General features: G+C 51.9%; 3 protein-coding genes across 3 annotated transcripts in view; 1 reads left to right on the top strand and 2 right to left on the bottom strand.

The window, feature by feature from the left end:
• Positions 1-4,218, top strand: part of LOC104074112 (mas-related G-protein coupled receptor member H-like) — a 5,474-nt gene extending 1,256 nt beyond the window's left edge. Inside the window, exon 2 of the mRNA XM_009574126.1 lies at positions 4,135-4,218. Coding sequence (XP_009572421.1) covers positions 4,135-4,218 — 84 coding nt within the window. The remainder of the gene's footprint in view (positions 1-4,134) is intronic.
• A 32-nt stretch (positions 4,219-4,250) lies between these two features.
• Positions 4,251-5,210, bottom strand: LOC104074111 (proto-oncogene Mas-like). The gene has a single exon (XM_009574125.1). It carries the CDS (start codon positions 5,208-5,210, stop codon positions 4,251-4,253), a length of 960 nt encoding a protein of 319 aa, XP_009572420.1.
• Positions 5,211-8,159: 2,949 nt separating this feature from the next.
• Positions 8,160-9,140, bottom strand: LOC104074110 (proto-oncogene Mas-like). Its single transcript, XM_009574124.1, has one exon. It carries the CDS (start codon positions 9,138-9,140, stop codon positions 8,160-8,162), a length of 981 nt encoding a protein of 326 aa, XP_009572419.1.
• Between the last annotated feature and the right edge of the window lie 1,726 nt (positions 9,141-10,866).

Below are 10,866 nucleotides of genomic sequence, written 5' to 3'. Positions count from 1 at the left end.
AGGTTTGCAAAAATAGACAAGCCAAGGGGGTCGTGCGGGCACCGCTGCACCCGTGCTGAAGTGAAAGGCTGAGCAAAGAGTAGAGGCAATTGCTGCCGCGGGAAGCAGCTGTGTGGCTCGGCGGCGGGATCGTGCAGCCCCCTCCTGACCCTGGTTCCCTCGGCATGGAGACATCGAGATGGCAGAGCTGGCCATGCCTCTACGTCTGCTGCAGGTTTTTTAGGGTGAGGACTCCCGGGCGAGCCACTTGCTCCTGGAAGCCGAGCAGGGTACCCTCGTGAAGAGAGGCTAGCTGGCAACTCACCCCCACCTAAATGCGCCTCCCGGCCCAGCTGAACCCCTCCGCCTCCCCCGTGCCTGCGCCGAATCCCCCGAGCAGGAGCGGGAGCCCCAGGCTGCTCACCCACACCCCGGGCTCGGAGGGCTGCGGGGACACATCCAGCACAAATATCTGCGGGGTTGATGCCTCTAGATGGCAGGAGAGGGGTATGGATCGCAGGGAGCATCCTTGCTCTTCTGTCTAAAGAGCCGGTCAGCAAAGTCAGCCCTGCGCTCCCAGCTGATGGAAAGAGAAACAAATCAACATCAGGTAGGGCTGCAGAGCTGGGGAAGAAACAAGAGCATTCTCTTCTACTTTAAGTGGGAATTTGTCACACTCTTTAATTCCAGGGTTAAATTGTTCTGAGAAAAGTATCGGTTCGATAGTGCTGGGGGATTACGAGTGGCATATTCCCGGCACTCATGTTCATGCCAAGAAGTTCACGCAAGGTGCTGCTTTCCAGCTGTGTTCCAGGGGAACGTGGCTTTTTGCAACAGACTATGGCTGGCTGACGAGACATCGTACCCTGGAGGTTGTCACCTCCCTGCTGGGGTCTCTCAGGGACCGGACAGCCCAGTAAGCATCCCTGCAAGGGGGCAGGGAATCTGCTCCAGCCCTGCTCCTATCAGTCCCTACAGGAAAACCAAGAGAGGATTTTAAGACATGTTTCACTTTTCAATATCTCCACAAAAGTTTTGTCCACAAAGACAAAAGCATCCCAAAGGAGGCTTTAGACTTTTTTGCCTCACTTCAGCCAAAGCTATGATACCCTGTCCTGCAGACTTGGAAGGGGAAATGGGGGGAGTTATGTCTCCAGAAAAGGCACCGATTTTGGAAAGGAAATATTTCAAGGTGAAGAGTGAGATAACACAGTACAACTCAGGATGTCTGATGCCAAAGATCACTTCTCTGATGCCAGCAAGAAGCACAGCAGGCAAACGTCAGCTGCAGAGGCTGAGACGGGAACCTGCTCTGGCACAGCTCACCAAACCCTCCCCAAACACGGCTCCAAGCCATGCCGTGAAGCAAGGCAGGGGATTACCAGATCAGATGGTCTTGGCAAGTCAGAGACACTAATTCCAGTATTCTCTTTGCTCGCAGCAAAGATTTCATAGTAACTCCACTGAATACACCTCTGTGTCCAGACCAAAAAGAGCCTGAAATGCGAAAATTAACATAACCAGATGTATGGGCCACTTAATTTTATAAGAATTAGGAGCGTTGCACTGCTCATCTGCCTGTGCGGGCTGGTGGGAGTGGGGCCATCCTTTGGTTCCGCAGCTTCAGCATCAAGAGGAAGCCCTCCACTGCCTCCATCCTGAACCTGGCCATCCTCAGGAGGAGATCAGCAGCTCCTCTGCACAGCTCTGTCAATGACTAACCATACATTCCAAAGTCCTGATTGTACTGCTCTTTTTCTAGTTACCTACCTAAGGAGTCATTTTGTTACTACTCCTAAAATTAAATTTGGATTTCTTTTTTTGTTTCCAACATGGTAATTCTGACCCCAAAGTTTATTGAATACACAGCAGCTGGGCTTCACTGCACGGCTTGTCTTTGGTGAACAGAGCAAGGCTGACTCAAATCTGTTAGAAAATGGCTCATTCCCTCTCATTCTAAAGCCTCTGTCTTGTCTACGAGGAGGACAGGTACCTCCAGAGCATGATGCACCTCAACCTAAGGTTGTGCCTGCAATTGTTGGGATGAGCCATCTGTTGACAGTGCCAAGACTTCCTTGTTCATTCTGGGAGGGACCTGCGCAGCAGATAACATCTGTCTGGGATGCTTGCAGTTAGCAGAGATGTATCTCACTGTAAGAAGCCTCCAGTTGAGCCAAATTGTGGCAGTGGAGCTGCCCACACATCCTGAAAGCTTTCCTCGGGAACAGCTGGAGAGCACCTCCTTGTAGGGTGAAGGGCTGAGGCTGGCTGAGGCAGGCAGAGGTGGAAGGGCAGAGAAAAGACCAGAAGGAAAGGACCTCGCAGCATCCCAGCAACTGGGAGACTGCTGGGAAAAGCGGGGAGGAGGAACACAGCCTGACAGGGGAGATCAACCCATTTGTGGATGGCAGGGATGCCTGTATTCACCCACCCATTTACCTGCCTCTTACACAGTGGGAAGTTGTCCATCCTTTTCCCACTGCCTTAAATCCAAGGGTAACTAACGTGCCACTGCTTTTAGAAAGAGAAGTGAGAGTATAACCCATGGGTGGTGAGTCATGCTTTGAAGACACATGATGAGATTAAACATCTAAGAAGCATTTATTAACAGAGTTGTTTTACAGAACAGGGCAGGAGTCTTCCATTGTTGAGAGGGGTTTTTTCTCCCTCTCTCTCACTTTCCTGGTCTTTGAAAAGTAAAAACTTTCAGAGTTACAACCTATTGTCCAGGAAAGGGCTCCCATCATCCAGGGAGGGTCTCCCAAGGTAGGTGCAGAAAGACCACGATCCTCCCATGTGCTTTTCCTGCTCCCCGGGATCTCCCTTGCCTGCAGAGCGACCCAGGCCACCTACCTGAGCTTCTTGGTTTTACCAGAGAGATTTATGGGTTTAGTTGTCATGGCTCTGTACCTGTACTTCAACAAGTGATCAATTTTCATTCCAGCCTGTCCGGTGACATGTAGCTCTGGGCTGAGGGACAAGCCAAAGGGCAGAGAAACTTCTGTCACCATCCCAGGTCCCAGAGGCCATGGCATCAGTAGTTCCTGGGGTTGCTATTTCAGTCTGCCCTGCTGATTCCTTTTCTCCCTCCACCCCTCCCTGCCAGCTGCATCTTCCCAACATTTCCCTTGTGCTCATACTAAAGTCAGTGCAGCCTGGTGGGGAGTTGCACCAGGAAACAAAACCAGCTCAAATGCAATGGTTTTATTGGTGGCTTAGTTCACAGGCAAACAGGAGTTGGTGTATCCCCCAGCTCCTGATAGCAAGGGCTGACAGACACGGAGGGGAGAGAGAAGTGGAGAAAGCGCTGCCACTACCCCTTTTACCCAGGGAGTGCCTGAGCCAGGCTACAGGGAGTCAGTCCTCATGGCCTCAACAGGGTCTTTTCCATAAAAAGTCCACTGTTTTCCTTCCCTCTCCCGGTATCCTCTTTCACGTGGAAAATCCAGTCTTTACAGAATCTTCAGGCAGCGCTGTGCTTTTTGGGTTGTTTCATTTTAACCCTACTCCTCTTGTTTTTCTAGATGAGGAACAGACACACCAGAAATGGATACAGACCTCAGGTCATGGTTGCGAAATGGCATTTGCTCAGGCAAACCATCCAGACAGCCCGGAGAAAAGTGGGAGGAACCATGAAAGGCAGTTCCAGTCAAAAACCCTTGCGTGCAGATGACCCACAGGATGTGTAGACAAAACTCGGTTTGCAGCAGAAGCAATGCATTTCGGGCAAAGCCTTCCAGGTGCGATCCCAAACACACGCCTACTTGCCCGGTAACAAAGCTGAATGTGAAGTCTTCGCATATTCTTACACGTGTCAGCACCCGCTGGAGATGCACACACAAGGGTTTGCCCAGGAATTGTTCTGCCCTGCTGTGCCAAGCTTTCTTATCCACCCACACTCTGCTCTTAAGCAGACACACCAAAAAAAAAAAACACTGGCAGGAGCTAAAAGCCTCTGCGGCTCTGTTTTAATAGTGCGCAGGGTAGAGCAAGCTCACTTTTGAGACAGGGAAAGCTCAGACGTGTTGAATAGGACAGATTCAAAGCAAAGGTTTCAAAGCAAAAGGTTTTGATGGGTATTTCATCACGCTGTCCAGTGTCCACCCCAGGCAGGAGTTCCCGTGCCAGCCACCAGCACGTTTTGTTGTGCTGCAGCTAATTCCATTCAGCTGCAGCCAGACCCACACCAAAGCCATCTCCTGTGTCTCGCCCTGGCTCACGGGACACCTCCATCCCTAGAGCATCTTCTCTCAGGGAGGGGCTGCAGAGGTTTAAACAGCTGTTTCCACTGTGTTTTCTCTGGGAGTTTCGTCTCTGTTTTGGGGCTCTGTTACATCTTCGAAAGCCCTCTGGAAAGCAACCCTAACAGAGAGTGTGAACTTCTTTGGACAGCTACCAGCCAAGAAGTAAATAACAGGGTTGATACTGCTGTTCACACAGGCGAACGGGAGAGAGGCATCAAAGACAAAAACAGAAAAATCGAAGAGTCTTAGCAAGAGCCAGTAACCAAAGTCAGCAGTGAAGAAGGGGAAGAAGAAGACAGCTAGCAGTACCACAACACACAGCTTCCTTGGGGGATGTTGCCATGAACAGCACAAGACCCTGGCAAGCAGGGCTAGACCAGAAAAAATCAGGATAAGCACTGATAAGAGGTAGCTCAAGACGAAGGCAATGAGTGCCGCAGGGCAGAAGTAGAGGGTCATGGTGAGCAGGAAGGAGAGGGCCCAGAGCAGGGCACACAGGAGCACTGGCAAGCGCCGGGAGCGGTGGCAGAGGCAGCGGGCCGAGGGGAAGACAGACAGAGACGTCATGGCACTGGAGGCTGTCAGGAGGTAGAAACTGGCAGTGAAAGTGAAGAGGATGGTGATGTTCAACACAGTTGTCACGTCCTGTGAGCCCAGCCTGTGACAAAGGCTCTCTGGGCCGTAAAATATCACAAGGGCAATGGCGATGGAGAGGAGGAAGGTGAAGTTGGCGACGGCCAGGCTTAGGGCGTAGACAGTGATGGGATTCCTGCAGACGCGGGAGCTGAGGAACTGGAGGACGGCCCCGTTCCCCACCAGCCCGGAGAGGCAGATGAGCAGTGTGACAGGGACTTTACTCAAGTGCCTGGCTTCACAGTTGGTCCAGTTGTAGTGACTGTCCTCATGCCTCAGCGGCCTGTGATGCCAACTCCCATTATATGCTGTCCCACCGGGCTGGCTCCAGCAAGCAGGGCTGGCTCTCTCCATGGCAGGGAACAATGTGCTCAATACGAAACCTCTGCTACTTCTCCTTCCCCCTCACACAGCTGGAGGGATGAGATGAAACAGAGACATGTTAGCAACTCTGCTGTCCCTCACACTAGGCTTTTCAGATCTTTGCAGCCATGCCTCAGCTTCTGTGTGGAGGAGCACAGAGAGAAACGAGGGACGGGAGACATGGAAGACAAGATGTGGGGAAATGGGTATGACATGCCTGGCACAAGAGCACGTACAGAGGTGTAGCACAAGCTAAAGAGATACCTCCTTCCTGGCTTTGGACAGGACAGATCTGGAGGAGGGAAATAATGAGATAAAAGGATTGTCCTTGGAGATGTCAAAGAGCAAGTGGGTTTGAGGGTGGATCTGATATGGATTCTCAGGTGTCTAATATTACAATTGATATTACTAAGCTGCTGGGTTCCTTCACTGGGACACTCATTTCATTATTCCCCTACCACCTTTTTGCACAATATTTATAGGTCTTAATATCCTAGAGATCACTATTCCCCAGTCAGATTTGGTGCAAATTGACCAACAGGTTCAAAAACAATGAGGGGAGGCACTGATTAGGCTGAAAAAAAACCACCCAGAAAAGTCTGACCTTTCCTCTCGCAGCCTGGAGAACTTCACTGGAGCAGACACGCTGCAGACTCTCATCACCTTGTGCTCGCCAGCTGCCGCCCCCGTGATGGGATCTTCATGAGGTTTCCTGGAATTATCGCTTGGAAAACTGGACTGAAGCCTGCCTTGGTGAGCTCGTGCAGCGTCCAGCATGGGGTCTTTCTCAGGTCCTTTCACAAACCGCTTTTCTCGGTGTTAGCCAAGCAGGTCATGTTCTCAAGGGTTCTTGCAAACAGGGAACTATTTCACTGCATTTGACAGTATCAGAGTTCTGGTTATAATCTATTCTTGGCTTTGTACAGGAAATGACTAACAAAAAGAGTCTCTGAAACTAGACCTATGGGAAAAGCACATTGTCTCCGTGTCAGGTTCCTCCTTCATTTCATTTTAAAGCAACCCCAATCCCAAAATATTTGTGTCTTTGAACTGGCTGAACTTTTCTTCTATGGTTCCAGGGGTGTGTCTTTAGGACCCTGCACTACAAGCTTGGCATTGCTCCAAAACTTCTGTTTCTGATTGGGATCTAGGTTTGCCACTTGTATACCGCAATTTCACATTGATACTTGACCTTCAAATACACGGTTTCCAAGAGCATGCTACTATGTGCATCAAGGAGCTAACTGAATAACAAGATCTGTGCATGAACCAGAGCACAGGCAGATGGCAGAGAGACGACTTAGGGTTTCAGGAAATTTTTTTTTCCCTAAGGAGAGGTGAATATATGCTGCTCACTTGACTTTAGCCATCTAAAAGTTAAGGGTTTCATGTGAGTTGTCTTCTACTCTCCCTTTGTAGTCAGTCAGCAGCCTACAATGATTTTCTCAGACAGGCCCATGTAATTTCTAGAGAGCTGACGTTAGGTGAGATGATTCCTACCCAGACTGACTGTGGTGAAGGTGAAATGCATACAGCTCCTGTTGCATCTCGGTACAAGGGGTGCTCCTGCTGGGAACGGATATGCGTGGGGACTCCAGGACCAAAACCGCCTCCTCTCTCCCTCGCTGATGCTGCGTTTGTGTCCCCAACTACAGAATCTCACATCCCCTCACCAAGCCAACCCTTTCAAGTGCAAATAGGTCATGGTGAGGAAAGCATCAAGGTACACCAGCATAATGCCATGCAACACAACACTCGCTGCCCAATCTATCCGTGTGCTGGACAAAAGAGCAGAATTACCCAGGGTTTCTCAGCTTCTGCTTTCGTGGGCAACATCCTGAACATGTTCGCCTAAAATTTTGAAATCCAACACAAGATTTACAGACATCAATTATTTGTTTGTATCCGGGTCAGGCTTGTATGTGTTCAAAGGAAGCTACGTTCTGTAAATATTATGGCTCTGGTAGCAGTTGTTTCTATGTGCCAGGAAAACTAGTAAAACCACCTGGCAGGCAGAGCTCAACCGCCTCGAGCTATCGCCTGTGAGAGCCTTCCCATCCTCTATTTCTGTCTCTTTTCTTGGGTCTGCCCTGGCGGTTTTCTCCATGGGCTTCTCCACCCAGAATTGCGCTGTCCAACAGCCATCAGCCCCTACCTGTCTGTCTGTCCGTCCTGTGTCCAGCCTGGCACAGTGCTGATCACCGGCAGCACTTGCCTCTTTGCCTGTCCATTCCTGCCTCCCCCGTTAAACCCCCTTGGCAGGGTGAAGGTCTGGCTGCCGACTGATGCTGCCAGCTCCATCAGCCAGACTGAGATGGATTTTCTCTGTCAGACTGTGGCACAGGAGGACATTAAGCCAGAGAGAGCTGAAAACATCATTTCTCTCCCCCACCATCATCTCCTCTGGTCTGGGGGCTTTTGAGAATCAAGGTAGTGAGTGGTCGGTGCTTTAGTATCAGGCACCAAGGTCGAGAAGAGGGAAGAGGCAGGAAGAGTTGGGACAGCTCCACGTCGGGAAGCAGACAAGGTACAGATCAGGGCCCAGGAGTGTGGCTGTGTTAACCCTGGAGAACAGGAGAACAGATGAGGCAGGACTTTCTGGACCACATCATTTCAGCAGTATAAACTAGCAGGTAGCGTGAGGGGACTGTCACAACTGTAACTTTGAGAACAAGCAAGGTCACCCCATGGAGCCAGCAAGGGAAGAAATTGCAATCGCCAGTAAGTTACATGAAAGATACTTTTATTAAAATAACTTAAAAATAAGTTTGAGGGGGGAACCAGCCCTGCCCCTGGAAATCTCATCGAGCGTGGCCGTGTCCTGGGCGATGCATGACTATCCACTGCCAGTCCTGCTCACCCAGCCCGGCAGGGGCTCTGCTCCCGTGGGTGCTGTCCCGGGCTCCCCCTCTCCAGGTGCCAGTCTGCAGCCGTAGGGGTTTAGGCAGCAATTCCCATCACAGGGGTCTCACCCACCTCTTGGGAATCTACCCTATCTTCAAAGACCCTCTGAAGAGCCACTTTGACAGATGCCCTGAACCTGGACTTTCCGTAGCTCCCAACAAGGACATAAATAACTGGATTGATGCTGCTGTTGACAGAGGCCAGCAACAGGCAGATCTCGAAGACAAAATTAATGTAGACGAAGAAGTTGAGGAAGATCTGGACACTGAGCGGGATGCCAAAGAGGAGGAAGAAGAAAACAGTGAGAAAGATGATAATGTACAGCCTCGCTGGGTGGTGTTGCCAAGAGCTACGCCTAAGCTTGATGAAGAGGATCACGTTGGAAAGAACCATAAAGGGAGTGAAAAAGCAGAAATTGAGAAAGCACAAGGTTCCAAGAACCATCCAGCAGTGTTCAGAGTAACCCAGGTCACACACAAAGTACACCAGCCCAGCAAGCACGCAGGCGAGGGCCCACAGCAGGCTGCACATGACGGCTGACAGGAGCTTTGGGCGGTGGCAGCGGCACCAGAAGGGCCAGAGGACACTCACACACCTCTCCACACTGATGGCCGTGAGAAGATAGAGGCTGGTGCTGTACGTGAGCAGAACCATGGAGTGAAATAGCGGCAGCACCTGCAAAAGCTCTGGCTGAAAGCAGCTGAGCATGGGCATATGATATATTACAAGGAAAGCCAATGTGCAGAGGAGAAAGCAGGAGTCCGCAACGGCCAGGTTCAGGAGATAGGCGGTGAAGGGGTTCCTCCTGAGGCGGAAGCCAAGGAGCCAGAGGATGGCCGCGTTCCCCACCAGCCCGCACAGGCAGATGAGCAGCGTGATGCTACCGGTGACGATTTCAGGGATGTGTTCTGCAAAGCACCTGGTCCCATTGTGTCCATCCTCATAGACCATGCTCTCCATAGGCGCTGGGGACGCTGTACGCCAGTCACGGATCGTGTTGTTGCGATGTCGGTCCATCTTCCTCCTTTCTCTCTTGTGCTCACCTGGGGAAAGGCAAGAGATTAAGGCAAAATTAGTGACGAGGTCCCCAGTACTGTGAATGTCCTCTGCTTCCCCCCTACTCCACAAGCTACAACATCTGCAACCCAGAGAAATATAAGAAGTGAGCAGAGAAAAAAAAAAAAAGAGAAGAGAAGAGAAGAGAAGAGAAGAGAAGAGAAGAGAAAAGAGAAGAGAAGAGGAGAGAGGAGATCAAGAGAAACAGGAATAGGAGGGAAAAGCTTGGGCCCAGGGTGACAGGAGACAGAGAGCTGGGAGAGGAATGGAAGGAGAAAGAAAAGGCATGCAGAGCCATTTGCCCTTTAAGGACTGAAAAGGGCTGAGGAGGTGAATGGGAAGAATGGAAAGACCGAGGAAGAGCAGAGCTGCGTGCCCCAGTGACGGGAGCGGAGGCAAGCCCCAGACCCCTCTCACCAGGCGCAGGGGGGTCCGGTGAGGGCAGAGTCCTTGCACAGCCTTGATATCCCACAGCTGCAAACGCCAGTCCTCTCTGTCAGACTTGCACGTGAAATTTTACAAAGCTGCCACGCCAAAACCCTCCCAGACAAGATCTGGCCACCAGGAACAAGGTAACTCCATGATGAGGTTCCTCCGACAGTCTGCGTGCAGGCTCTGGTACCCTGTCTCTTCCTCAGCTGGAGGCCAAATGGGCCCTGGGACCACGGTTTCTGCTGAGGGGTGGGTGACTGCGGGCACACGGACGTGCCAGGGCTTGGTCATCACCTCTGAGAGCAGCGGAAGCAACTTGCCAAAGAGTCACCCTCACAGGACAGGCATTGCAAACCGATCTGCTGGTTGCTTCAAACGCTTCCTGTTTGCAAACCTGCCATCGTGTTGAGCGTGAAATTATCATCTTCCTTCTCGTTCGCTTCTTCTCTTCTGCGTCCGGCTGCAACGTCCCTGAGATGTGCCGTGGTTCCCATCTGTGTGAATGTCCGCTCTTTGCTGTCCGCACACAGAAGCCACCGGCTCCCCGTCAACCCCAGGGAAACGATGCTCGACACAGCGCCCGCTGACTGTCACTTCCCCGCTTGCGAGAGCTGAGCTGGACGCCTCCATCACGCCCTGCCCCGGGGCGGGCGGGAGGGAAGCGGGATGGTGTGACGCACCCCGCCGCCGCGCCCTGGGGACGACGCAGACCACTGGACCTCCCCTCCCCTGACGCCGGCACGTGGGTGGCTGATCCGTGTCCCGTCCTCACGTCTCACCCCTTCTGAGGATGCCGGAGGAGGGGGGAGGCACATCGGAGCGGACTGTCGCTCACGAGCGATCTCTGCGTCGCGGGAGCCTCCTCATGGCAGCAGCCCCATCCCTTTGCCCTGCTCCGAGCATCTTTCTGGGGGCAAGGGAGATCTGTCTCGCTTCCTTGTCTGCTGTACAGCAAATCTAAACAAATAGCTCGGAAGAAATCATTGGAGACACGCAGAGCAAGGGGAAGCAAATGCAAATGGCTGGGAGAGCATCCCGTCCAGCCCCGGGCTGCAGTCCCGCCTGCACCTCCATCCTGAATCCCGCCCGGCTGCAGGCAGAGGGGCGGAGGGGATGCGGCGTGCTGGGGGGTCCTCTGCGACTTTGATCCAGTGGAAAGTGAAATACTCCTGACGTTACTTAACAGTCCTGATTTGGCATGAAACCCAGGCTCCTCCAAATTCCTTAATAAATAACATTTATTGAACTGTTAATG

This window comes from Fulmarus glacialis, unplaced genomic scaffold (genome assembly GCF_000690835.1).
Source record: "Fulmarus glacialis isolate BGI_N327 unplaced genomic scaffold, ASM69083v1 scaffold1133, whole genome shotgun sequence".
NCBI lineage: Eukaryota > Metazoa > Chordata > Aves > Procellariiformes > Procellariidae > Fulmarus > Fulmarus glacialis.
The sequence above is the reverse complement of the archived record's forward strand: the minus strand, read 5'-3'. Positions and strand labels throughout refer to the sequence as shown.